The 27367-nt window shown below is 51.5% G+C and overlaps 1 protein-coding gene across 1 annotated transcript in view; it reads right to left on the bottom strand.

The window, feature by feature from the left end:
- HYDIN (HYDIN axonemal central pair apparatus protein) overlaps positions 1-27367 on the bottom strand; it is a 116780-nt gene that overhangs the window by 27193 nt on the left and 62220 nt on the right. Inside the window, exons 19-41 of the mRNA XM_042886119.1 lie at positions 26740-26892; positions 22802-23040; positions 20995-21232; positions 19376-19519; positions 18120-18263; positions 17179-17492; positions 11821-12013; positions 9886-10020; positions 8940-9149; positions 8055-8180; positions 7537-7714; positions 6943-7073; positions 6496-6629; positions 5736-5872; positions 4883-5010; positions 4606-4797; positions 4089-4238; positions 3392-3631; positions 3077-3245; positions 2596-2787; positions 2136-2303; positions 1503-1676; positions 150-355 (exon numbers count right to left, since the gene is read on the bottom strand). Coding sequence (XP_042742053.1) covers positions 150-355; positions 1503-1676; positions 2136-2303; positions 2596-2787; positions 3077-3245; positions 3392-3631; positions 4089-4238; positions 4606-4797; positions 4883-5010; positions 5736-5872; positions 6496-6629; positions 6943-7073; positions 7537-7714; positions 8055-8180; positions 8940-9149; positions 9886-10020; positions 11821-12013; positions 17179-17492; positions 18120-18263; positions 19376-19519; positions 20995-21232; positions 22802-23040; positions 26740-26892 — 4095 coding nt within the window. The remainder of the gene's footprint in view (positions 1-149; positions 356-1502; positions 1677-2135; positions 2304-2595; positions 2788-3076; positions 3246-3391; positions 3632-4088; positions 4239-4605; positions 4798-4882; positions 5011-5735; positions 5873-6495; positions 6630-6942; positions 7074-7536; positions 7715-8054; positions 8181-8939; positions 9150-9885; positions 10021-11820; positions 12014-17178; positions 17493-18119; positions 18264-19375; positions 19520-20994; positions 21233-22801; positions 23041-26739; positions 26893-27367) is intronic.

Raw genomic sequence — 27367 nt, 5'->3', positions numbered from 1 at the left:
ACAGCATCCTGCAAGCTGCCATGCTGATCAGGGCTGCACCAGCAAGACACATGGCCCAGCAGAGGTTTTCTTCCCACCCTGAACTATACCCAGCACTACTCAAAGACACTCGAAAGGTCTCGTGAATCACCAGTGCGATCATTCTTCACCTGTGAGCCTGCTGGGTCCGCGAGCTGCTGTTTCTGGGACTGGGACGCATGGCTTTCTGATCTCCTCCTGCCTGTTGCTGCACTCGCCCGGCTGCGGGAGCTGATGGAGTGCAGGCTGGTCTTTTCCCCAGAGCTGGACTGGCTCATGTCCAGGCTGCGCCTGGGCTCAGCACCGAGCTGAGGGATGGATGGGTCTGTGCTTTGACCTGCAGAGGGGACAGAAGCTCAGCAGGGCCTAGAGATTGGCTTTTCAAGCCGTTCAATGTACAACACTGTGTCCCTCCTAACACACGGGCAGCACCAGTTAGCCATAAAATCATAAGATCATCAAGGTTGGAAAAGACCTCTAAGATCATCTAGTCCAACCATCCACCTACCACTCAATACTAAATACTACCACTAAAAAAAGCTGTGTGGTATGTCCCCTAGAGATCAAGCCAAGGGTTCAGGACCACTGTTTCCACTGTTTCCGCACCCTACATTCTCCTACAGATACTCCCATGCTCAGCCTTGCCCCAGCTGCCACCACCAATCTCCACTGGAGCTACATTTTCCATGCTGGATATCCCAACCCATCCCATCTTCTCCCAACCCAAGTCTTGGCAATGCAAAGCTTTCCTTTAAAGCTGATGCCTGCCCTCAGTCTACACTTCTTCTAGGAGCATCAGCTGTCCAACAAAACACCTTAAAAGTTGCTGGTCTCATGTGGGGAACAGCATAACATCCATGAGCTGATGGCATAAATACGAAAAATCTCTGGAGAAAAGAGTCAGTCTGCAGCATGCCTCTCATCTGAAGCTCCTCGGGGAGGCTATTCTTCCCTTTCTCTCATGTTTGTGAAATCACTCTCCAAGCCAGGCACCTAGTGCTTAATGAGCCACTTCACAGGGCTCGTTCCTCGTTAAAACAGGCAGCAGCTCTGCCTGATGGCCACCGAGAGCTGGCTGAATTTAGCTTTGAGGAAATAATAAAAACCCTGAGAAATATGCAGGTGTGCTTCACCACTCTCAGGAAAAGGGACATGTGCTAAGCAGCCTGCAGGCAGCAGGAAGCGTCCCTGTGTGAGCCCTCGAAATGAAGAGATTTCAAACAACTGGAGAGGGTTTGCGAGCTGGCTTTGCTCTTCTACATGCTGCCAACTAACAGAGCCATAGAATTGCAGAACGGCTTAGGTTGGAGAGATCATCTGGTTCCAGCCCCTTGAAGCTGGTAGGGCTGCCAATCATAAATCGGGCTGGCCAGGGCTCCGTCCATGGCACTGGGCACCTCCTAACTCTCTGGGCAGCAGCTCACAGGGAGTAATTCAGTAGTCACGGGTGCTTGGGGTGGCTCTGACCACATGCCTGCACATACCGGCATCCTCTGTCTCCTTGTGGCTCTGCTCTATGGCAGCCCTGAGGCACAGCTCCCTCGCACGGAGCCCAGCTGAACTGCTCCTGTCGGAGATGGCCTCCATCACCAGCGAGTCGATGGACAAGCAGGCTGTGCCATAATGTCTGGAGAGGGCGACCGCAGCCGATGTCTTTCCTTGGGGGAGAGGAAGGCCTACATGGTGACACCGGCATGGGAAACTGAGAGGGAAGCAGCCTGAACGTGACTGGAAATGTTGTTCTATAGAGGGAGATCATCTCCAGCTCACTGCCACCCCAGGGCTTTGCCCCATGCGGTCACCTCAATGCTTGAGCCCCATCCCACCACCATTACTGTCTCACAGGGCTCTTCACACAGCAACTGAGGCATGTTGGTGAGGGTCAGGCCTTCTGAAGGCCACAAGCCAACAAGCTCCCATGACGTAACATGGCTAAGGCCACCTAGTTTGGGGGGACACAGCCCAGCCGCACAGACACAAGATGAGCCACTTCCACCAGTTAGGGGAAGGCCTGGTGCTGCTTCACACCCTTGCAGATCCACAGACACCTGACTTCACGTGGCAGCCCACCAGGATGCCTCTCTCCCTGCTCCTCCTCCCCCGTGTGGCACACGCACCAGTCAGGGGTGCCCCGTGGATGATGATGGCAATCCCTTGGCGGTTTTGGGCCTCACGGCTCTCAGGAGAGATATCGATGCCCAGGTGGCGGGCGATGGCTCTGAGCACAGGGCTGTCATCCAGTTCTCCTGCAGCCTCCTTGCTGCTGCTGGCGCTCTGCTGATGCTCTGCTGGGCAGAACACGGTACCAACATCAGCCTCCTGCACACCAGTGATACTCAACCTCTTCGCCATCCCCTCAGGTCCTGGGAGAGGAGACCCTGCTGACTCCAGTATCACACCTGGGGCTTCCCCATGCTCTTCTTGAATTTAGGGTCTGCCTTCAATTGCTGCTGACAAGTCCCATTCAGAATGCAGCAAATGGAGTGGCAGAAAGGGAGAAGCACAGGCATCTCGTGATGCCTAAAGGCCCTTCTGTCACAGTGGACACAGAAGAGGCAATAATCATAGGGCTCTGACCTGCTCCGTGTCTTTTCTCAAGATCCTCCTCCTCTTCTTCTCCCCTTTCAGATTTAGAGTCCACCTTGTTGGACTGGCTTTCATCAGAAGTGGAGGGAGGAATGACTGAGTAACGAGATGAGAGGGTATGAATGATCTCAGCAGAGTGCTTTCCTCCCTGATCCGAGAGAAACTGGACGTCTTCTCTGGTGGCTGAGGAGGAAGGACAAGGAGAAGGCTGATGATGATGAACGTGGCCAGTCAACCTGCTCTTTGCCATTTGTCCCTTTACACAGCCATATGTAAAAAGATGGAGAACCCCCCACGAAGCGAGATGCCCAAGGCACTCAGAAACCTGTCTCTGCCTTGGGGGAAGCTTGAGTTTGTGCTTTTGTTGCTTGGAAGGAGAAAATTCAACATACTGGTGATGGTGAACCTGGTTCTACTGGTTGAGGAGCTCACTCAAATCTCTGTGGGTGAGACACATTCAGGACAGCCTCACCATTTTCCTGGCCTGCTGGATCCCCAGTCCTGGACTTGGCCTGCTCATCCTGCAGCCTCTTCTGATCCTGGTAGTATTCCAGCACCTCCGGGGGCAGCTTCTCACCCGGGGCACGTGGAGGCAGCAGTAGGGTATGGCGGCCATCATAGTCCTTCAGCATCCGCAGGATCTGCATGCATAAGGAAGAGAAACCAAGCAACATGTGAAGAAGACTTGACCATGAAAGGCCACCAGACCTTGCTTTGGGGGCTTCCCACATTTCCTCAGGGAACTGAAGTACTACAAAGCCATGGCATGGGGACCAGACCTCCTCACCTGCTCCTCAGCAAGGTACTGCTGGTCAAACTCCAGAGAGTAAAACTCAATGGGGAATTCGCATGGGTTCTTCACTACCACTGTCCCTGCTGCCCCACTGCTGTACGGCAGCAGAGGTCCCAGCTCAAGCAGTGGGGGGTCGAACTCCAATTGTGGCTCCAGCCCATACCCCGAAACTTGCAGCTGCAGAGGCTGGCTGCTCTGGCAAATGCTAATCTTCAGCTCGCATCTGTAGGATCTCTGAAAAGAGGGTTATGTTGTTCAGACACAGCCCTGGCACTGCTGTACCAAGCAGCAGAATCAGGTAGAGACAGACGAGCTCTCACTAGCTAGAAACATCTCTGCTCTGGTCAAAACATGTTTGACTCTGGTCAAAGCCACAGATAAGATGGTTACATCTCAGCTAGCTTGTGACATTGCTGGGAGCACTCCAGGCACATAAGCATCCATGTCCAAACTGCCTCCTGCTAACAGGCTCCAAATCAGGTGTAATCTAAGGCTTCCTAGCTCATGCTGTCTCCCAAAGTGCCCGGGATCACTGGCACCACAGTGGTGTGGATGTCTGTGCTGCCGTGCCCAGCCACGCATCTGATCAGTCTGCTGTACTGGCAGGATCAGCTCAGAGCAGCCCTTCCAAGGCTCAGCCTGCAGTGTGCTCCTTCTCCCTATGCTTTCATTACAGCTCTGCCCATCTCACCTCTTCAGTGGGTGTAAACCTGACCCGCATGTTGCATCGCTGCCCTGGGGCGAGGTCCCCAGCCAAGGGCAGCACCTCGAAGACACAGGGCTTGGCCTTCAGCTCCTGCTGCAGCTTCTGTCGCACGCTTGCTGGCAAATGTTTATCCACCTGGGCACAGAAATCAACCTGTGAGGCTCCTGTGGCCTGTAATGATGGACCCAGCATTCCTGCAGGTCTCAGACACAGTGCTGGGGACAGGGAGGCATGGGCGCAGACGGCAGACAAGAGGAACACCAGATAGGGAACAGGTTGAGATGAACCAGCCAGCCTTGCCCTGTACCCTCCAAAGGCTTCGTGAGTAGTAGCCTAAGTGCTCAGACACTGATAGGGTGCAAAAAAGGAAACAGAGGCCAAGGAAAACCAACTGATAAGCTACAACGCTGTCCCTGCTTTATAGAATCATAGAAGTCATAGGATCATTAAGACCCATCTAGTCCAACCATCAACCCATCCCTCCCTGCCCACTAAACATTACCTTCTTAACAGGCTCCTTCAAGGTAATGAACCATTTACAGGGCACCTGGAACTGATTGTAGAGCTGGATGGTTTCCTCCTGACACTGCCCACACTGGACAGTGGAGAACTCCAGGCTGTCCCTGGAGATGCAGAGGGATGGCATAGTCACGCAGGCACGAAGGCAGAGGTGAAACGTGGGGCCTCCTGTGACCTGGTGAAGAGCAGAGTGTCCAGCTGAGAGCCCAGGTGGGTCCTGCTGCTATGTCTTGCCTGACATGGGTGACAAAAGGTGGTACCTTGATGGGCAGCAGCACATCTGCTGCTCCCAGTGGCACGTTGGCGCTCCGTGGGTCGAAGCGCACCTCGAACGTCTCGGTCTCGCAGTATGGCAGGTTTGTCACACGGTCCAGCTCCACAGTGAAACCTTCAGACAGAGCAGCTGAGATGAGTGACCAACACACCAGAAAGTCATACAGGTGTGGCTGCTCTGTGAAGGGGTCCCTTTCACCTCCAGAAAAGACTCGCTGCTCTGTGTTACAAGGAATCCTTCACCAGGCACCCCAAGGATGCTTGGTGACCTCCTCAAAAGGGATATACAGCTACAGCTCCCTTATTCAATGGAGGAACAACAACAGCTACAGCTCCCTTACTCAATGGAGGAACAACAACTTGGAGGAGGCATTCATTCATCTCATGGTGACTCAACATGGCGTCTCATGGCACGGTGGATGACAAGCCTTACATCAAAGCCTGCTTTGGAAGCCTATTTTGATGGAAAGGAAGACCTCAGAAGCTCTTTCCTCATGAAGGATGAACAGCGGCGTTACGACACTATGAACCAAAGCATTCCTCAACCACAAAAGGGTCCCTCTATTTGCAAAGCAAGCCCACAGAATGTACAAAACCTCTTGGTAGCCAAGAGCTGGAGATGCTGAGAGGCTTCCCAGGTGATGGGGCCATCTCAGCCCTGCAGCCAAGCATTTGGGCAGCAGGTGGGCCTGGACTCTGTCCAGAAGAACTCAGGCTCTACACCACCAAGCATGGGGTCCTGAGGAGGAGCAAGCTGTACAAAAAAGCACTCAAAACCCTCCACGTGTCAAGGGGCCATACACAATCAGAAGTGGTGAGAAGCACCTCCATCCCACTTGCCTGTGTCGCGCAGGACGCGTCCATCTGCACAGAAGGACACGGGCAGCTGCCCAGTGTTGGTGATCTTCACAATGTGTGCATGCATGTTACCAAGAATGACGTAGCCAAAGTCCAGGATGTACTCAGGCAGCTGCGCCCTGAAAGTAGGAACAAGGAGAGTTTTTAAACCATTTCTCAGCTAGCAGTGAGACCTTAACGAAAAGCAGGTTAGTTTTAAATGGTGTAAGTGCATGGATACGGGTCCACAGATAGTAGAGTCCATGGATCCTAGCTCTCCTGCTATGAAAAGCCACTGTAGTCCATTGCATCTTCAATGGTCCTAATCCAACTCCAAAAGAGCACTGGTAAAGGCAGTAACCAACATGCATGAGATTCATGGGAAAGTCTTTTTCCAGAGGAATCCCACTCAGCAAAACACAAACCACCTGTTTTGCAGTGTGTCTTCTTCCTCAGTCATTTGTTGGAACAAAAGAGGCCAGCCTCTTTCAGAGCTAGTTAGAAGGGGTGTTGCCCATGGTGATGGATGGTCACCATGGTCTGCATTGGAATGGAGCAGGTGGGGAACTGGGCACCCTCAAGGCTTGTGGGTGGCCCTGCAGATGGGAAGGCACACAGCTGCTCACAGACAGCATGGTACAGCCCTCTGGATCAGGTCCTTTCCAGGTCCCTGGCCAGTCCCAGCTCTGCGAGAGTTCCCAGGAGCAGTGCTGGGTGCTGCATGTTACCTTGGGGCACGCGAAGGCAGGGAGTCCCCACCAACCTGAGAAGCTTCCGAAGAACTTGCTGGTCAAAGACAAAGTCCTCTGGGAGACAGGAGAGCAGGAGCTTCTGCTGCTCCAAGGCATATTCCTCTACCAGCATCTCTTCCATTTGCATCTGCAGCCGAATGTCCAGCTGTGGAGATCAAAGTCAATGGGCTGGTTGCCACCTATCAGATCTGGTTGCCTAGGGCTCCATCCAACCCAACCTGGGGCCCCTCCAGGGATGGGGTACCTACGTTCAGCTATTAAGTTCTATACACGTGGCAGAATTTGTGAGCAAGCACCCCAGCGATGCCCTGCATCTCCATCACAGAGTGCCATAAACTCAAAGGTGGTGCAGAGAGGATGGATGGTCACAGGCAGGAGGTCCCAAGTGACAGCAGTGCACACCCAACCCCACTGCAGAAGGGTGGCATGTGCTGAACAGGGCAGAACCAAGTTCTCACCACCATATCCAGGTCATCCATGGGTGTCTCAGTGGCTGTGGCCTCCCCAAGAACAACTGCTTCATCTCTCTGGCTCTCTTTCTCCACCTTCTCTCTTGCCTCCTGCAGGATCTTCTCATATTTTTCGTTTCCTGAAGGAAAAAAATATCAAAAAATAGAAGCGGGAGTGCAGCACCAATCTCATGTAAGCTGGGAAGCCCCTCTCCCCCAGCCCTGTCCTCTCCCAGCAGCACTCCGCAGGCAGTCTATAGCAAGCAGGCGCTGTTCTCCTCTGAATTTGGATGCTCACTTCCACCCATCTTCCCCCATACAAAGGAAAACTTCATCCCCTGCAGTGTGATGCTAATCTGTCCTTGCCAAGTGCCCTGCTGGTCATGTAGACAATAATCCTTCCAGCTGGCAGACATGCTGGCAAGCCCTTCCTGGGGCAAAGCCCACGTGGGTTCTCTTTACTGAGGAGTCAAAAAGCTGCTGGAGGGCTGGGTTTTGGGGTGTGATACCTCTCAAGCCTCCAAGTGGGTGACAGCCACCCTATGGGTGTATAGCACAGAGGAAACCAGGGGACCTTCCTGGGGACAGAGAGGCAGAGCTCACCTCTGATATTCCTGGGCAGATCCAAGCAGATTCTGGGGAAGCTCCCCTCTCCTCTCAGAGTGATGGTTTCTGGCTCCAAGTGCCCCACTTGGATCTGGAAAGTCCTGCAGAAGGCTCCAGGTACTCCTGGTAGGTAGTAAACCTTCAGCACCTGCTCCTGGCTAGGTCCAACATAACCCTGCAGGGAGTGGGAGAAGGAAGGGGGAAGGCATCAATGAAAGTTGCGTGGACAGACAGTGAGCAGAGAGGGGAAAGCAGAAGTGCCAGGGCTGATGCTGCTACAAGTCTCAGCTGCGACTTTGGAAGCTCACAGCAAGAGGGCATCAGCGTGTCATCCTTGTAGGATGCCAGGTGCTCCTCTCCCCCTTGTCCCTCTCACTGCCCCACAGAGCTCTGCAGGAGCAAGGGACCCGCACCAGGGCTGCTCGTTTCTGGCACAGGAGTCAGATAGAGAGCAAGAGCAGCCCTTCTCTGCCCCACAGGGCCAAGGTTCAGTGCTTGTGCTGCCCTGTACTCACCGTGCTGGGCAGCACCAGGGGCACGCCAGGCAGAGGGCAGTCGCTGGGGCTCAGCACCTGGTACTGGAATCCCACCTTGCCACTGTTCTGCAGGGTGAGCTCTGCTTCAGCAACTTCATTAAACAGCTGCGGAGGGACAGAAGATGGGCACTGAGCCTCCTAAGGTAGGACAACGCTAACGTGGGGAACCCACAGCTGCAGGGCATAGGGACAGGTATCACGGCTGGGTTGTAGAGGTGCAAAACCAACCACGTGAAGAGGGCCAAATACCACCTAAAATCAAAGATAAACCAGGACAGCTGCCCTGTTCTGCAGTGCCAAAGTCTAATGGCCACTTCTGGGTCATCACCCCACCACTCATCACTTATCCCTGCAAAGTAGCATGCGCGTTGCAATTGCTGGATGGGCATCGGTCTGCAAGCCTCGGAGGAGCTAGCAGCAAAAAGGGAGATGATGGTGTATGTAGTTAGAAATATCTGAATGGCTTTTAGTTGAAAACAGGGAAAGCAGGAGTTATTCTGGGGAAATTCTCTTCACCTACTGATTGGGAAGCCCAATTCAGCTTCTCCCCTGGTTTATTTTGTTGCTTAATCAAAAGCAGTGGTAAAGAGCATCTCCTTGGGTCTCAGCCTGGAGGAGCTGGATGTGCTAAGGACGTTCCTCTGCAAATCATCACCCTTCTGCCCAAGGAAGCAGAAACCTTGAGGAGCAGGAACTCCCAGCTCTGGAGAATGGAAATGGCCATAAGAACAACAGCTGGGACACAAGGTGTGTTACACAGATGCTGGAGGAAGGGCAGGGAAAGCTGTCCACCCGACAGAGTTGCTGGAAAGAGTCCTAGACCTTGCTGAAGATGAGGACTAGCCCCGAGAGAAGCTGTGGTACCTGCAGCCCCCAGTCGATCTCTGTGACATCGAGGAGGTAGCTGATGACTGAGGCCTCCCCACTGAGCATCACTTCGTAGGTCGGACCTCCCTGCACCTCACACAGCGCCGTGATGTGGACCACCAGGTTGGCATGGCCAAAGAAGGTGAAGGTGACCTGCTGGCTCTCGCCTGGCTGCAGCTCGCCATATAGTGGCAAGATGCCAAAAACCTGCAGGAAGGGGAGGTTGGGGTAGGGAGCATCAAGGTCAGTGCAGAAGAGCCACCCAGCCCTGGGGTGAGGCTGGAGCTCTGGCTTGGAGTGAAGGACGTGGCTGCGGGGGCACTCAGACACACAAAGTCGTCCCAACCTCCTTCGCAGCCATTCTGCTTTTCAGCCGAGGAACCACGGGGAAATCTTCTCCCATACTCACTAATTAATGCTTTCATTAATACATTACATTAGCATAATTTGGGAGGTCTCCTGGCAGCAGTGCATTCTCTCCTCAGCAGATCATGCCTTTAGAAGCTTTAACTGCCTTTGGAGAAGCATGAGACTTGGAGATGAGAGTCCTGCAGCTGGGGGAGGGCTCTGGCTCAGCCCACGTTGCTCCTTGTCCTTTTCACTCCTGGGCACTAACACACTGCCCTCTCTTAAAATGCTGCAGCAAAATCCACTGCAGAAACTTCCTACGGGCCACTTGATTAACGCCAAGAGAATGAATAATGCCCACTTGATTAATGCCAACAGAGTGAATAATGCCCACAGGTGTGGTCCTTGCTCAGCTCTACAACACGTCCTGCATGGCCTCTCCCAGGGCTGGTTGCTTCATCAGCACTGCACAACGCTGTGCTTGGAGGGATGCAAGGCCACTGAGCAGCACCAAGGGCCATCAGCGTGTGCAGGGGCCAGGCAACTGCTTGCTACACTGGAAATGTGGAAGTCAGAGCCAGGAGATAGCTCTTACCTCCTCCACACCCAAGGCGAGGGGCTCGTTCTCCACAAACTCTGTCACTTCCTTGGTCTCCACCAGGCTCTGAGTCTCTGCAGCACTCACCATCTCTGCAGCACTCTCCAGTTCCTTGACAGCAGGTGGTAGCAGCTGGAAAAAGAGCACCAGGAGCTGCAGCAGGAGCTGGCTGCTGCGGGGAGATCAATCTCAGGCATCAGACTCAATGATCCTTGTCAATGATCCTTGCGAGCCCCTTCCAACTTGGGATATTCTATTACTCTATGATTCCATCTGCTGCCACATCCACATCCCACCTGCATGGGCTCTTCTCTGTTGGTTTGAGGAATCATAGGATATCCTGAGTAGGAAGGGATCCACACAGATCACAGAGCCAGGAGTTGGACACCATGGTCCTTACAGGTCCCTTCCAACTTGGGGTGGTCTATGAACCAGCAGTGACAACCTCCTATGATTATCTCAATGGATAAGGAAGAATCTTGTCAAGCTAGACACAGCTGAGACAGAACCCAGGCACCAATCAAACATGGAATGTCCCTGCCATCAGTTCAGTGTGGTTCTGAGCCCATCCACAACTGATGCCCCAAACCTGGACAGGTGAGGTTCTCCACGACTAAAAAAGGGTCTACAAGGGAAGTACATAGAAAACTGAAAAATAAGGACTTGGGAAGTGACTGGCAGACCTTCAAGTGCTACTCAGGTTTCACCTCATCTGCTCCCCACCACCAGGGAGCTGAAGATCTTCACAGGAGTGATCTTTCTGAATGGCTCCATCCTGGCCAAGGCAGCTGAGATGCTGCTTCAGTGGTATTTAACCTCAAAAGTGCCCTCAAAAGAAGAGAACTTGTCCTTGGGGTTTTGATCCCTATTTATACAGGAAGGCTTTGTAATTGGTCTTGGAGTTGAGGAATATGTGCTTCTTCTTAATTAGAAGAAGTGTTTTGTGCTGCAGTCCTGACTTCAATAGCAGCTGCAAGAGTATTTAGGGGACATCCTCAGACCCAATTAGAGGCTCCATCTCCCCTAACAGATAAAACACAGGGGAAGGCTGAGTTTTCTCACATTCCCTTTTCTTCTCAGGAAGAAATGGCAAAACTTGGCCATCTTCAGCACTCTCCAAAAAGGCCTTTTGGCCCTCTTATAGTTTATTGTTTGGCCAACAATGAGTTACAGAGCTTTCAGCTAACATCTACTACTCACTTCAGCAATGTAGGACCCCGAGACTGAGTACAGCTCCCCATCCTCCTTCCTAGCCTACAAAAGGAGCTACAAGGGGATTAATTCCCTTCCAACTCCAACAGAACCCTCTCCAAACCCACCATCCTCAAAGTCTTTCTGCACTCCACATACACCATTTTGTCATACCTGCATTTTCAAAACAAGCAAAGCATTCTAAAAGATGCTAGCCAGACTCTTCTAAGCTTACAATCACCCTTCTCCCCAGAAAGGCTATACAGATATTGCCTAAGTACAGCAACGTGAGCAGAAAATCAAACTGCAGTACAGACTTGAAGCAGTTTTGGATCCTGCTCAGGCACATCCACTTGGATTTCCCTGGTTTGCTTGTGTATACATGACAACAAAGCAGGAAATCAAAAAGACTGCATGCTTCTAACTCGGCGTTTAGCCACGCTGCTCTGTGCAGCCACAGGGTATCGTTGCTTCTGGCTAAGAGAAAAACGTGTGGACTCATAATGTTAACACAGCTGATATTAGGATTCGAGCCCTTCTCCTTAAACTTCATGCTCATTTTGGCATTTCCTGACCCCACCACCACTGGGATCAAGCTCCAAAGCACACCAACAGTCAGCAAAGACATTCCCAAAGCTGGGTGACAGCAGAGTTTCTGCAACCTCTTGTTTTGGGAAAGCACCCATCTGCTCTGGGGCTGTCAATGCAACATCCAAGCAGGAGGTCTACAGGAGCCTCTACCTGCGTCTCCAGGGCTCCATCTGCATCTGCTGGCTCTGGGGCAGGTTCTCCTGCTGCTCCTGCTGCTTGATCTGGCTCCTTCACGTCCATACCATGGTTGCTGCTGCCTGCTGATGCCAAGGACTCCATCAGGGCTCCTTCCTCTTTCTTTGGTTGGGATTTGATGAAATATTTAGGTACTGGAGGACTGAATCTAGAACAGAGAATACATCTGAACAGGGACCAGCAGTGGGAATTCTGCATGGGATGGATGAGCCGTTCAGCAGGATGAGGCTGATGGAAGCCACTGGGAATAGGCTCAGCTCTGTGCCTGGAATGAGGACAGAACCAAACAGCAGTGCTAAGTATTCTGGGGGAAGGAGGTCTTGGCTGTTTTTAACCGAGGGCCAAGAATAGGCTTTTAAAGCAGCCTTGGGTGCTTCACTCCTAGCTGGGAATTTGGTGCCTGCCCTTAACAATACAATCCCCAGTGGGTCCTCATGGCTCAGCAAGCCCTGCAGCCAACACCCACCCTAGCAAGGGAAAATAACCACAGCTTGGAGCTGCTTGAGATAAATACTACGGGGTTAATAACTCCTGAGGAGAGGCAAAGCCCTGAGATGGAAAATCCATAACCATTTATTAAATTACCCCTAGTTCTACAGTATGGTTTGAGGCAACTTCGCGGTGCCTCGACAACAGCAATATTTCTCATGCTGAAGTAGAAGCTCTCTGGGACTCCTGGAGTTGATGTGATCATCGAGTACTGCTGCAAGGCAGCCAGGGACCACTTCCAGGGGGAAAGCCTGGAAATGGGAGCAGTAAGTGCAAGATGAAAAGGAAGGAATCCCAGCAAGCCAACGGGTCAATAAGAGCTGCCATGCTTTTGCTTGCTGGGAGACAAAGTTCCAGCAAGGGACCCCAAGGTGAGGTCTTAGGGAAGCAGAGGGAAGGGGAAGATGAACACGGGGTCCATCTCACCCACCCCCAGCTTCCTTCTACCATTCAGGGTCTCCCATTGCATGTGCGTGGAGTGCAGCTCAAACCTCCATGGAGTGAAGAGTGGGGATGGGAGCGCAGTTGGACGGCCACTGGGGAGGGAGGGAGAAGGCCCTGCCATCTCCAGCCTCTGAGATGCCAGAAATAAGCCTGCCTGTGAGCCTGCTGGGGACACAGCTTCACACCGCTTCCCACACCCTCCTCCCAAAATAGAGGAGCTAGAAATCACGCTGCTGCTGCCAACCCGATGTGACGATGCAGGCTGAGCAAGAGCCATCAGCACCAGGACGGTCACCCAAACTGCATCTCGCCACTGCAGCTGGCTGGATCCAAGCAGTCTCTGCTTTGAGAACAAGCAAAGAGCAGCAAGAGAGGAGACCCGGCCCCATAAACTGCAGGATGCTGCTCCCACATTCACCTCCTGCAAGTGAAATCACCTGAAACCTCAACAGACCCATTACTTTCCATCAGAAAAATCGAGAGAGGGTCTTGAAAGCTCCTCTTGCCACAGCTTCTGCCTCTCTCAAAGTGTTTCCATGGGACCTGGCAGATCCCCAACCACCAGTGGCTGGGGCAGGGCCAGGCACCATGGGCACCTGCACTTCTCACCTTGCCCGTGGGCACAGAGAAATGTGGAAGGTGCTTCTGGAGGAGGCCAACCCATAAAGCAGCACTCTTCTTTCAGTTCCAGGTGACTGCACTGCAAATAGCCTTCACTTGCCCCACCTCAGTGTGTTCTCCAATGCCACAGCTCTGCTCTCCAGACCACCACAGAGAACGGAAGCGCTGGCGTTGGTCACCGTTGGGCAAAGGAATCACAGAACCATTAAGGCTGGACAAGACCTCTCAGATCCCAAAGCCCAACCCCCACTCACCCCCACCATGCCCACTGACCGCATCCCTCACTGCCACATCTCCATGGTTCCTACAGGGACAGTGACTTCCCTATCTTCCTGGTCAGTTGTGCCCGTGCCTCACTGCTCTTTCTGAGAATAAATTGTTCCTAATATCCAACCTGAGCCTCAGAAAACCCAAGTTTTCTTCGTTTCATCTCCGCATCATCTCTGCCCCTGAGTGCAGAGCCTTCCGAGAGCTGGCTTGCATCCCAAGCAAGAACTGCAGCTCTCCAAACTGAAAGACCCAAGACCATGGGGCAATGGAGAAGCAGTTGGAGCTACCAAAGCCCCAGATCTGCTGCCCCAGGGAGCCTGTCAGCTCTATGAGACACAGCAGGCCCATGACAACACTGGGGAGAAAGGGATGCACACTCCTGTCCCCCCTGTGAGACTCCCCAGCACCAGGGCACAACAAATACGTGCATTTCAGATGTAACTTTTTGCTACCTCTCTCCTCCGGCAGCTGACAGAGCGCTGCTGTCATATTTTTGCCTTGCACTGTTTTTCACTGTCTCTATTTTCCATTTCTTCCTTGTTATAAAACCATCACAAACAAAGGCCCCATCAAGTACAACAAGAGATTGTTTTTGTCAGTAATGAGGCAGGAACCTGGCTGGCAGGGTCCCTGCAGCGCAGCCTGCCGGGGGACGTGGCAGGAGGGAGGGCAGAGGAACAAGAAGTTATTAATGCCACAGAAGACCCACTTGGGAGGAGAAAGGCTCCTTGTTTGTTCAAAGTAAATCAGCAGAAAAAATCCTAGGTAGAAAAGAGACGCTTCCTAAGTCAACAAGCCCTTTCCACAAAGGATTTGCTGGCAATGCATCGCTCTGGGTTTGTAGCCACGAAGTTCCCACTGCAGAGGCATCAGGTCAAGGCAGGAAGCAGGTTTAATGGGAGCCACAGCTGTGCAGATGGTTTGTCCTGGGGGATGGACCACGTGGAGCATGCTAGCTGCCTCCCCAGAAGGTTTGTGTACCTGGGTCTCAAACAGGGACAGGGACCAAGGGGTCGTGCAGGAACAGCAGTGCTCAGAAGGAGACATGCATTGCTGCTTGCTCCTATAAGAAGAAAACTTTGGAGAACAGCTGACCATAGTGTAGAGCCTTTGGAAGAAGCAAGAAGGATGCATTTGTTACAGATGTCTCTGGTTACTCTAGAAATGCCTTGCACAACCCATGGATGCAATGCTTTCCTTTTTGATGGGAATCTAAAGCCACACCGAGGACCTACATACTTCCCTTGGAAAGGGGCACAAGTCAGTCCTCGTGGAAGAAGCCTTAAAGATATGAAATCTTAAAGATATGAAATGCAGTGCTTGAATTTGGCTCTCCCTCCTGCTGGGTCGTTCTGGAAATTGATCCCAACGCAGCAGAAAACATTGCAGTGCAGTGCTTAACTCAGCTTGGAGCTATCAGAGATGCAAGGGAAGGGGAGAGACTGATCTCAGCCTGTCCCCACTCTGTACTCTAGGGGAAGAGGAACCACGAGAGATTCATGGCTCAGCAGTGTTGGAAAAGAAGCATGGTTGGCATGACCTGGGCACGTCCAGCCACAGCAGTGCTTGGGCTAGGTGACGTGATTGCTTTGCTTGAGGAACTGAAGAGTACAGAGGAGGAAAACAATGCATTCAACAGTTAGAAGAAAAAGAAAGAAAAGTAGGCACAGTGTTGTCCAGACAGAGAAACATTTTTGTCTCCTGGTCAAAATAAATATGTGTGTCTGATGCTGGGAGCCTCTGATGATGAGCTCCAGCAAGGTTAGATGGATGGATGGTTAAATTCCATCAATCTCGCCTTCATGGGACCCGATGCTTGATTCTCCCCATGTCAGGCTGAGTTAGTTTGATCTGATAATTTAGAATACCAACAGTGCTTAATGCGGACCAGAAATAATATCTGACATGCTGCCCTTCTGCTGGGCTCTTAATGAGCAATTTGAGGTGTTAATAGCTTGGAGACTATCTTCATTTCCAGCTCTGCCACAGAGAATCACATGATGTCTGCTGAGGGACCCGGGGAGAGTATATTAATGCTTAATTAAGATGCAGAGCAGAAATGGGAGCTGTCATAACATCCTCCTCACTAACAAACCAGCACAGGGTCTACACCCAAGACCAACGGAGCACAGGCTGCCATGCTGCCCAGTGCTGGAACTGCTTGGTGCTGCCCACCAATGGAGCTGGGTGACTCAGCATCCTCTGCAAGAACCACTGCCTGTGGGCTCAGGTCCAGCAAAGCCAGCTTAGGTGGGGACAGAGTGATTAAAAGCTGAAAAAAACAACCTGGCTCTCGCATTTCCAAAAACTCCAAGGGGTTCTAAATAATAAGAGTAAAGATAAACAGGCAACCGGCCAACAAGTGGCCCCAGAGGAAATTAATTCCACACAGGCTTTGGTGTAATGTGCTTGTTTCTCTGTTATTATAAAATATAAGCATTGTTCTATCATCAAAATTAGATTCTCCCCTTTAGCTTGTAATTAAACCCTAATCTAATTTACCAGGAGATGACAGCGGCCTCCAAGCAACGATTACAGCCCTGCTCCCCTCCTGCCTGCCTGCCTCCCCCTGCATGACTGGAAACCATTGGGCCCATTCCTGAAGGTGCCATGCATCAAGAAGGTCCGCTGTTACTTGCTCAGACCCAGCTGAGAACGGGCTGCCCAGAGCCCAAATGCTCCCCTGAGCCCTCCACACAGCCACAGCTAATTTCCACTCCCCAGCAGGTCTCCTGCTGTGAACCAGATCCAGTTCTCCAAACAAAGCTGCTTATTGATGATCTGTATTATTTAGAAGAGCAGCACTTCAATGCACAGTGGTTAACTTTCCTAGGGCATTATGGAAAAACCATTTGCTGCTGTAATTAAAACCATCCAGACTAGACTTCTGTACTACGGGGAGAGGCCACAGCGGGAAGAACGGCTGCAAGTGTGCTTACAGATGTGTTTCAGCATGACTGCAAGAAGGCTCTTGGGCTTGGGATCCACGGGGGAGCTCTGCTCCATGGGGACACTGGTTTAGTGGGCAATATAGGTGGTAGGTCATAGAACCATAGAAGCATGGAATGGCCTGGGTTGAAAAGGACCACAATGACCATCTGGTTTCAACCCCCCTGCTTTGTGCAGGGTCGCCAACCACCAGACCAGGCTGCCCAGAGCCACATCCAGCCTGGAAGAACAGTTGGACTTGATGTTAATCTTTTACAACCTTAATGACTTCACGACTCAGAGGTAAGAAAGTGAAATTCTGGGCTACGGATTAAGGTTGAAGTGTTGTAGGCTCCTATAGTGTCCAGTTGCAGCTGTAGGACACACTGTGTCCCTCCCAGCCTCAGACTGGTGCAGGTCACCTCTTCCCTGACCGCAGCCAGTAGGTGACATTTCCAGATGGGAGAGCTGAAAGCAATTTGTCAGACGGCAAGCAGACAGCCTTGGGCTCTGCAAATTACAGACAGGACACGAGGAAGGAGAAAAGGGCAAGGCACGTACCTCATCTGGCTCACAGGGCTGCCTGCCAGGAACGACCAGCGGTACCGCACGAGCAGCGGGCTGCAGTTGGTCACCTCAACGTAACGCACGTCCTCGGTGTCGTTCAAGATGCAGCCAAAGTCCACGGCCGTGGTCTCCACGTGAAGATTTGGGAAGTAGACTTCTCCCCGAAGAGCAATGTGCTCTTCAAGAGGGTGCTCAAGAAATTGTATTTTCAGAGCCCGCTCCGCCACCCGGATGTTCAAACCCTCTTCGTAAGCGGGGTTAAATCTGATGGAGAGGTGAAGTTCCTCCCCAGTCTTCAGCTTTAGTGGCTACAAGGAGATGAGATGTTAAGGTCAGGCTGGATGGGGCCTTGGCCAACCTGACCCAGTGCTTAATCCAGCAGTTGGCAACCCTGCCCATGGCAAGGGGTGGAACCAGCTGGTCTTTGCCATCCCTTCCAACCCAGGCCATTCTATGTTGTGTGTTAATCAGCAGTGCGATGAAGTTCCATGAAGTATGTGAATACATGGTGTTCCAGGTGGGATGCCAAGGTGAGTTTCTCAGTTCATCCCTCATTTTCTTTATGGTGTGTCTGCCCGCAAGCTCCCCCAGCAGACTACCTCAGGCTTACATTTCTGCTCTATACAAGAGAAAAACTGGTCTGCTGAATCCTGGACCTGAGAAAGCTACATGCCAAAAACATAACCACATCAGCTCCATGGTAAGCCCTGACTCCTGAAGAGTTCCTTCATCCTTACACTCAGAACATGGGCAATGGCGCTGCAGCCTCAGACTTGCAGCAGAGAGGGAAAATCCAAACTTACCCATTAGAAAGGCAGCTTGTTTCTTTCAGCAGCTCAATTAAAATGTGGTTTAGCTCAGGCCAGGCTGCTGCTGACCCAAATTGCAAACACCTCCAACTCCTGAAGCTGCACCACAAAGCACGAGCTGCTCACCTGGGTGTCCATGGAGAGAGGCTGCTGCTCCGCGTTGCAGAGCGAGAAGGGCTGCTCCACGAGCAGCACCGCACTGAGTGGCAGGGAGGAGATGTTCTTCAAGTGCAGAGGTTTGTGCTGAGCAGTTAGGACATCACTGGGTTGCTACAGAGACAGGAGACAACAAATGGAGAAAGAGTGGCCATAGGCCCTCTTCCCTTCCTGCTGCATTGCACGTTTTTCAACCTCTGAATCGCAGATCTCTCCTTTGACCACTCTAATTGCTTTTCGCTCTGTTAGAAAGGTTTTCTCAAAGTTCATCAAACACTTTTCTTTTTCAGAAGCCACAGCATCCTGCAGGGGACTGGAGACATCAGTCTCTTACAGAGGAAGCAATGTGACCCAAGAGGAAGCAGCTGCTCCTACAAGGCCAAAACAAAGCAAAATCCACATCATACAACTCCAGCTTTGGGCCGAGAGGTGCAAGGCTCATTTCCACTTGTGTAAATTAATGTTTGGGAAACGAGCTCTATACGCATTGCTCTCAGCCATCTGCCATGCCATCGTGTTTGGTAAATGGGAAAGCACAAGTTGAGCAGAGCGTGGGCACCAGGGAGGAGAGAAAAGCTTCTCATTAAATCTGAGCTGCTCGCAGGATCGTGGGCTATGCTGAGAGCCAGGGAGCTGGAAGAGAGACCTGGAAACACTGACAATAAATAATGAACTATTTTCTCTTTTTCAGACACCTTGTGGGAGAGGAAAAGATGATGCAGGAGGCAGGAGTTAAGAGACCAAAGGGCACCTGCTTTGCGTTGCTGTTATCGTCAGTGCAACTGAAGGACGTCTGCGGCTTCTTTGAAGTAGGTGATGGGGAAATGCAAAGAGCCAACATCTCTACCGACAGCAGAGAGAGTGGCAGAGAAACAAGAGACCACGACAGTTTTCCTCATCAATCTGAGCTGCTGACAGCACTCTTGGTTTTCTCAGCCTCCCTACAGGACCGGTGTTCAGACTCCAGTGTGCCACGGGGGATCCTCAGAACCCTCCTCTACACTGAGTACAGAAACCAATGCCTCTCTAGAAGTGGCCCCAGCCTGCTTCTGACAGGGAGCTGTAATCCCACCATTACGTGGGCAAGGAAGCAAGGAATGGTCCCGTTCAAATCAATAACCAAAGCTCCATGGACTCGGAGAAGACTTAACTTTGCATCCCAAAGGCTTGAGGTCAGCAGTCCCTCAACACAAGGTTGAGCACGACGACACAACCCAGCCACTTACCTTCTCCACCCGGAAGGTGATTTCCCTGGAGGAGAGCTGCAGGACAGGGGCAATGAACTCGCACGTGACGTCCACCTGCATGATCTGGGTCTTCCCTGCCTTGCTGCCTATGATGGCATGGCACAGCAGCCGCTCCGTCACCACCTGCAATGCCACAGTCTCCCATGTGCCCCATTGCTGAGCACAACCTTTATAGAAAGCAGTAGGACATCACTACAAAAATAACTGCGTGAAGGGAAAAGAGGGTCCAAAGCCAACAAGCCTTCCTTCCCTTGGAAGCTTAGAGGAAAGGATACAAAGGAGAAACCCATGTAACAGGGCATCTCAGGTGGCAGCCCTCTGCCCAAGCTAAGTGCTCTTACACTCCAACTTCTTCTGGTTCCTCTTGTGGTATCACTTCTCCACATCCCCTTTTTGCCCCATTGCAGCCCCATACAAGCAAGGCAAGAGCCTTCCCAGGGGCTTGCGGTGGCCCCAGTAGCCCCAACCGAGCTCACAGATCCATATTCAGCTTTCATAGGATCATAGAATGGCCTGGGCTGAAAAGAACCGTAATCATCATCTAGTTTCAACCCCTCTGCTATGTGCAGGGCTGCCAACAACCAGACCAGCACAACACCCTCTCCAGTGCCCTACTCTTTGTATTCCCTCCTTGATTCCTTTTCTCTCTCTTCACCAATCTCCTAGAGTTCAGAACTGCAAAGTGAAATGCCTGGAGAGTCCCACCACATGAGTTGCCACATCTTCCTCCACTACCACTCTCAAACACCTTTCAAAACGGCTATCACTGGGGTCATGGTGCAGATTCATTCCTTCTCACTGTCTGCTTCCCTGCATGATTCCCTTCCAACCCAAGCCATTCTGCAGTCCTCTGAATTGGGCTTCCCCAGGCAAAAGGGGCCGGAGAAGCGATCCCATTAACACCTCAAGCTACAGCTCACGGGTGCACAGCCCTACGGGCAGACCAACTGCCCTTGGGACAGCAGGGCTGCTGTGGAAACATTGACACAAGCCCCAGCTGTCAATGGTAATGATCCCTGGGAGCAGTTTCCCACGTGGAGAACGTCCTCCTGTGATCACCAGGGCTGACACACGCTGTGTTCATTTTTCTCCTCTGCAGCTCGGTGCCAGACGAGCCCTCTGCCTGTGTTTGTGCACGGAGGAAAAATGCTGCTGCTCCCAGACGCTGCCCCCTCCCACAGGTGTTGTGGATGCTTCCCCCAGATATATCACCTTGTCTTTCTTGTGTGTTGCTGTTTAATTATTATTTACTTACTTCCTAATCTCTCTGAGCTTAATTCTTTTCTCTGTCCTTCCCTTCTGCCTCAGCATGGGATGCTTTATCGCCTTATCACCTTATCACCTGCTGTTTGCCCCCTAAAGTAGCCCATATTTTGATATCAGCAAGATGGCTTTATGGTAGCTATAGAAACAAGAAAAGCCTTAGCAACTGATGGTGGCCAGCAAGGAAAGCAACTGGCGCTGCCATGGTAACTTGTGGCATTTAAACATTTTTTGAAGGCAAATGCTCATTTTCTCCAGTAAGAGCCAAGGGGCACCGAGGTCGACCCCACGGATGTAACCCGATGGGAAGGGCTCAGCCCCAAACCCAGCCTTACCCTTGGAGTGCTGGAGAAGCCTTCCAGCTCCATCTCCATCGTCCTGCCTGGCATCAGCTCCAACCTCAGCGGCCGAAGCCTGAACACGGGGCCCTGGGGGGGGCTGCCCTTGGTGTCACCCACAGCTGGGAGGCGATCGCGCTGGCGGAGCGGGGTGAAGCCTTCTGTGGTCCAGTAGAGCAGGTGGGTGCGCCTTCCCTTGTTCGTTATCTTGAAGTGATAAGAGCAGGGACTCAGGCTGGAAGAGAAGTAGAGAAGATGGAAAGTGTCAGGGAAGCTGGGATTTCCCAGTAGTCCCCCAGCTTCAGCACTCTGCTGGCTACAGCAGAAGCCAGACCACGGCTGTCCCAAGTTTATCAGCATGTAACATTTGGTCTGTGTGAGAGGAACAGTTTTCATGAATCATTAAGGAAATGAACAGTAAGCTCATCTAGTTCAAACGCTGACCCATCACCACCATGCCCTCTAACTTCAGGGCTCCACACTCATTGTATTTTTCCAAGGTGCTTCCCCCAGCATCTCTTGCTGCCCCCAACAGATCACCATCCTGTGCCCTGGTGCTGTGTTTTGGGATGATAAGTGGGACATGGGTACATGGGATCAATGGAAGTTCTCCTGCTATGAGTACAGCAGTGAGAGCCAGTCTGTCTGCAGAGGGGACCAGCAGGGGGTAACTAACTGGAGTGAGACATAAACCTAAATGAGCATTTAATGGAAATTGATTCTTTCGTGTAAAGAAACACTAACTGTGGGCAAGGCTGGAGTAACTATTTTACCCATTAAAAATCTCAGCTTGGCCAGGGAATGAATGGTTCCAGGAGATGTTCAAAACCAGCACAAACACGTGTCCACCCTAAGGAGCTAAATACAAACACAGAAGGCAGCGAGTCTTTGAAACAGACTGCAGAAGTGTTTGCTGTGTAAGAACTCAGCACGAGACACCGTGTCTCATGGAGAACTCAGAGCAGTCATGCCAGATGCAGGACCACAGTCCTGGGAAGCTCAGCTGGTGCCTGGGCTCTTTGTAAGGACCTGCCCTCCTCCCCTGCTTGTAAGACACAGAACCCCCTCTTAGAGATGAGCCCTTTCAATTAACAATTAATTTATCCTGCCCAGCAGGCTTTTCCTCCTCTCGCTTTCAGGGCTGCTCATAGAAAGTGTCCCTCATGCCCATGGGACACACCTGTCCCCAGCCACCATCCCCTGCCTTGGGATTCCACAGCTGTGATGGAAAAGATGGCAGGAAAAATAACAACAAATACACAAATACAGGCAGGAGGAACAAGGGAAAACTACACCTAATAACGAGAAGCTCAGCAGGGAAAGACGAGTGGGCTGATCAAGGGCAAAGAAATTCTACTGCTCCTCCAGCACTGCCGGGCAGAGGAGAAATAAAACAGCATCATTAATTTCGTCAAGGAATTGCTAACAAGCTACCACCAGGCTTTACGCTGTTGTGAACCAATACTCCATACTGAGTGAAAAAGCAAGCAACATTATTGCAAAGGGAAATATGTTTATATTGGTAATGTAGTGTTTTTCAGCCAGAGGCTTCTGGGACCTGCTGCTTTGCTCCAGATCTCTATTTGACAAAGTGAGGAAATAAATGCATTATAACTAGGGGCAATTCAGCGACAAGTTAGCAACTGGTTTCCATTGTGGCTGCTTTTGAGGGCGAGCACTTTATGCCTTTCAAACAGCTATAAGGCATTTCCAAAGGATTTCCTACCAATGAAACACTGCTGGGACCTCAAGAGGAAGGACTGACCTCAAGGACCGCAACGCATCCCAACCCCTGAGCCCCTACCTGAAGTGTGGCCCCAAGTTGAGCTCTGGTGCAAAGGGTTTATCGGTGACGATGGTGGTGCCGATGCCAACAGCCTGGACTGGGATCACATAGGTGCTGCTGTTCTCTACAAAGAGGTTCACGTTGTCCTGGAATCTCGTGGTGTCGTCCAGGTTGGCTATGACAGCCACCGACACCTCGGTCTTGGGAGGGATGATGCCTTGATGGGGTTCAACCCTCCAGCGTGAATCTTTGCCATCCTGCAAGAGGAGCAGGATCGACTCAGGGTGGGAGCAATGGAGATTTGTGAGTGCAGGGAAAAGGCAGGCTGAAGGTATGAGGCTAAAAGACACAGTACATTTCACAAAATCTAAGCTACGCTGTCTGGAAAAAACAATTATGCAGGGGTTTGTGCAACTTGCATTTTACCTCTCTGGTAGAGGACCCCCTTCACCAACCCAATTTTGACCAATCCAAGGGATGCCAAACAACCTGTCCCTGAATGCCTCCGGGGATGGGGCACCCACAGCTTCCCTGGGCAGCCTGTTCCACCCTTACGTGGATGACACCATGAACCCCCTTCCTGCCCCCACAGCCCTTGCCACTGCACTGCCACCAGCCAAAGAACACGTCCAAGCCAACCAGCGGGTGCGAGATCTCCACTGACATTAAGGTACAGCTTTTCCTCTGATTTGTGCTGACATAGGGTAGCTCGCTTGAAAAGGAGACCCGATAGCTCTGCTCCAGAGGTGAATCTGCAAGTTTGCTACATGACAAAGCTCATTTATCAAAGCCTGGCAGCAAGTCGGGCAGTAAATTGTGCCCAAGAAACTATTGCTGAGAAATAGTGATAGGTTGTCTGGATGGAGACAGGCTCTGAATTCCCAGTGCAGACCCGCTGCGCTCCTCAGGTGGAGGAGGATTTGCAGCATGCCTTCATTCCTGCATTAGAGCTTGGATTCGAGGGGCAGCACCCAGCAGGAGACCCACCAGAACCAACAGGTTGTGCTGGGCCACCTCCATGCGGATTTGCAGGACGGCTCCTGCCCACACCATCCAAATTTCCCCCATGAAGCAGAAATCCTGCGGAACTCCAAGTCTCCAGGAGCTGGAAGTGAGTGGCCCCATACATTCCATCCATAGGAATCCCCAGTCTAAGGCCTGGCTTCCGATAACATCCCTGCTTCTTGCTTTTCCCTAAGTGCTCTGGGAAACGATGCAATCGCAGTAATGCACTGAATAGACAAAGATAGTGGCTATTTTTGTCCCTGTAAGAGCTTGCACTATTGGACATCAGAGTTCCTGAGCGCTAAGCAAGGGTTGGGATCAATCATTTAATCAAGAAGCTTAGCACCAAGATCATTAGCTCCTCACAGGACAGACTTCCATTGAGAGCAAGAGCTGCCAAAATCTGTCTGTAATCAGCATCAGTGAGCGTGGGAGATGGATGGCAGCTCTCAAGAAACAACGGGGGAACCACCGCACTACTAACAGCCAGTTAATTAAGGGTTCTGGTCCTTCTGGCTTTGCACAAGTCCAAGGGGAAGCAGAACTCAATAGTCAGAATGCAGCTGTCCTCCTTCCCAAGCAGCATTTCTTTAAGACTAGTCAACCGAGCAGGGACAGGCTGATGCTCTACCTGGGGAACTCTGCCAGGCAGAGCTGTGATGCTGCAGAACAGTTGCTGCTCACTGCAAAGATCTGGTCGGGCACTGGAACAGGGAAGTGGTGGAGTGCCCACGCCTGGAGGTGCTCAAGAACCACAGGGATGTGGCACTGAGGGTCATGGTTAGTGGGCACGGTTGGGGTGGGCTGGGCTTGGCTTGGACCTGCAGATCTGAGTGGTCTTTTCCAACCTTATGACTCTGTGATTCTACATGGCTTCTGACTGCTTGGAGATGTCTGACATCCAGGAACTGAAGGGGCAACCAATTCCCGTGGACAGCCAGGCTCCTGGCACTACAGCAACACCATCTTCCCAGCAAAAGCACCAGGAAAAACCCCCAGCAGCCAGAAATCCTCCAGCTTTGCACCAACTCTGCAAAGGGCAGCAAAGAGATGGCAGGTGGACCGCTTGGGTCCAGCTTCAGACGCAGTGCACCACCAAGGGGATGTTCTACAATAAATCTTAAAATAATAATAATAAATCAAAACTGATGTGTGGGACTTGCTGCCACTGACAACAGAGCCCAATTTGTCACACTTGGTTCAGCTGCTTGCCTCCATCTGCTTCCCCTGTCCCAGCTCACCCCACCAGCACTCAGCCTTGGGGCTCGCCAGGCGGGACACAGCCACAGCCTGGCTGCTGGCTGCCAAGCAGAACATTTAATAACCAACCCCTTTCATTGTCCTCTGGGAAAAGCATGCAGCTGAGTCACTCTTGCTTGTAAGAGCGTAATTGCCTTGAAGACTTCTCCACTTCTTTAATTTCGTTGGCCAATGAGCACAGCAGAATACTCTCAGTTTCCTTAGATGAATAGATGACAATTTCTTTGTTTACCAAAATACAGCAATTTTGAGGGGGGCATGAATTCATGTAAGTTACTGATGCAATAAACACTCTTCCCTACAGCCAGGTTTCAGGCGCCTTTCCCAAAGTCTCCTCCAACCCTTTCCTGCCCCTCCTAAAAGCCACGTGCAACCCACACCCTGGGGAAAACACAGCTTTCTGCCATCCTCAGAAGACTTTGGTGCAACTCACTGCAAGCACAAGGCTGCAAATCCCTGGCCATAACCCACGTTTGTGGCTGATGTCACATTTCAAGGCACGGTCTGCTACATGGCAATGGTCCCTCCAGCTTTGGCAAGACCAAAAATCAAGGCCCAGTGCCCAGCTAGCCTCCTGCGCAGCAAAAGAGAGAGATGAATTCCCACCCTCTTCAAAATTCCTTCTGCACGATGCCAAATGGTACGGAATATAAATCCTTTTGGCCAGTTTAAGTCAACTGTCCCAATTCTGCTCCTTCTCAGCCACTTGGGCCCTTCACTGTGAACAGCCTTGGCTCTGTACAGCACTGCTTAGCAGCAACCAGAAACATTAGTGCATTATCAACGCTGTTCTTCCCCTAGACCCAAAACATGGCATCATACCAAACACTCTGAAGAAAACAATTCCATCCCTGCTGAAACTAGAGGGCCAGCAGAGTTCTCCACCTCAGTGCACAGCTTTGGAGATCTTTCTTCCAGTTCCAGCCCGGCTTGCCTCTCTCCTGGCTGACTCCAAAGCTGACCCAAAGCAGGGACATAGCTCATCTGCATCTCAGCTTGCTCTTTCCATCCACAAGTCAAGAAGAAAGCATTAAGATGAACAGTGATTTGCACAAAATGGGTACCACCAAGTGGGCAACGTGGCCATCTCCATTACAGCACCTGCCTCTTCTATTCTGAGCAAGACACTTGCTTTACGCCTTCCCTGTCACTGGCCCTTAATTTAATCTCGCTCCGTTTGTTAAGCTGCCAGTCCTGTAACATTGCTGTTGTGAAAATTTCAATCAATAGCTCATTCTTTCCAGTGGGGTCTGTGATCTATAAGCCTCGCTGCTAGCAGCCACAGTTTCAAGATGAGCCATTAGATGGGAGGCAGGGGAAGGAGCTGCCCTGTGCAGTGTGCCAGCAGGAGATCGAAACAGCAGCCTTAGCATCTTGGAGAACGTGAGGCTGGTGGATTTATCACCCAGTCCCATAAATTAGGGCTCTGAAAGGCCTTGCAAGCTCTGCAGGGTACAGCTGCACAAGGAAGGAAGGAATTGCAATGGGATCGCAGGCACAGATGCAATCAAGGACAGCATGCAAAACCCTGCAAAAAAACATCGCTTATAAACCAGAGCCAGCCGCCTGAGGTCACAGAATATTTCATTTTCCCTTTGAGATGGGGACGTGGAAATACTGCACGTAAGACCAAGTCCCAGGCTGACAAGATCAGTCACGATAGGTTGGAAAACAGCCCCGCAATCACTTACCATCTCTGTCCAGAACGATGCAGGGATGACAGCCTGGTTGAAGAGGTGCAGAGTTTGGGAAACATCTTGCAGAACTGGGATACGGCCGAAATTCAGCTTACTTGGATGCACGTAGACAACTGGGCCTTCTCCAGTGCTCACTAAATGGATTTCCTGCTCCAGGAAGCACGTAGAAAAGACCCCAAAAGAGAAGGAAAAGTTAAAAAGACGAGACAGTGCTCAGAATGCTCCTAGACTGAGGGAGTGTTATGACTGTTTGAAGCTTTTCGTGCTGTAACAACACAAAAGACCTGGAACAAGTGGAGGATCTGGGGTGATCCCAACTGAAAGACAGAAGAGACCTTTCCTGGGGTGAAGAAACCCATCTTTTCTCCATTTGTTCACACTTGCCTATGAACTGTATTTATGTTTACTCCCGGTGCTATAGGAATAGCAGCTGTTAATTATTTATTACATCGTTCAGCATTTTTCTCCTTTGCCAGTCTATGACCTGACAGTTTTGTTCTTGCAGAACTGGCACAGGCTCCAGGAAGGGGAATGCAGATCCCTTTACCAGCCTGCCTTCTCACATCATTAAAACAATGAGGATTTACCCAGCCTTGCCGACTTTTACCCATCCCGAAGACCC

The sequence above is a fragment of the Lagopus leucura genome, unplaced genomic scaffold (assembly GCF_019238085.1).
Source record: "Lagopus leucura isolate 7727_CA_CO unplaced genomic scaffold, USGS_WTPT01 Super-Scaffold_100054, whole genome shotgun sequence".
In the NCBI taxonomy this organism is placed as follows: domain Eukaryota; kingdom Metazoa; phylum Chordata; class Aves; order Galliformes; family Phasianidae; genus Lagopus; species Lagopus leucura.
This window is presented reverse-complemented; position numbering and strand designations above follow the sequence as displayed.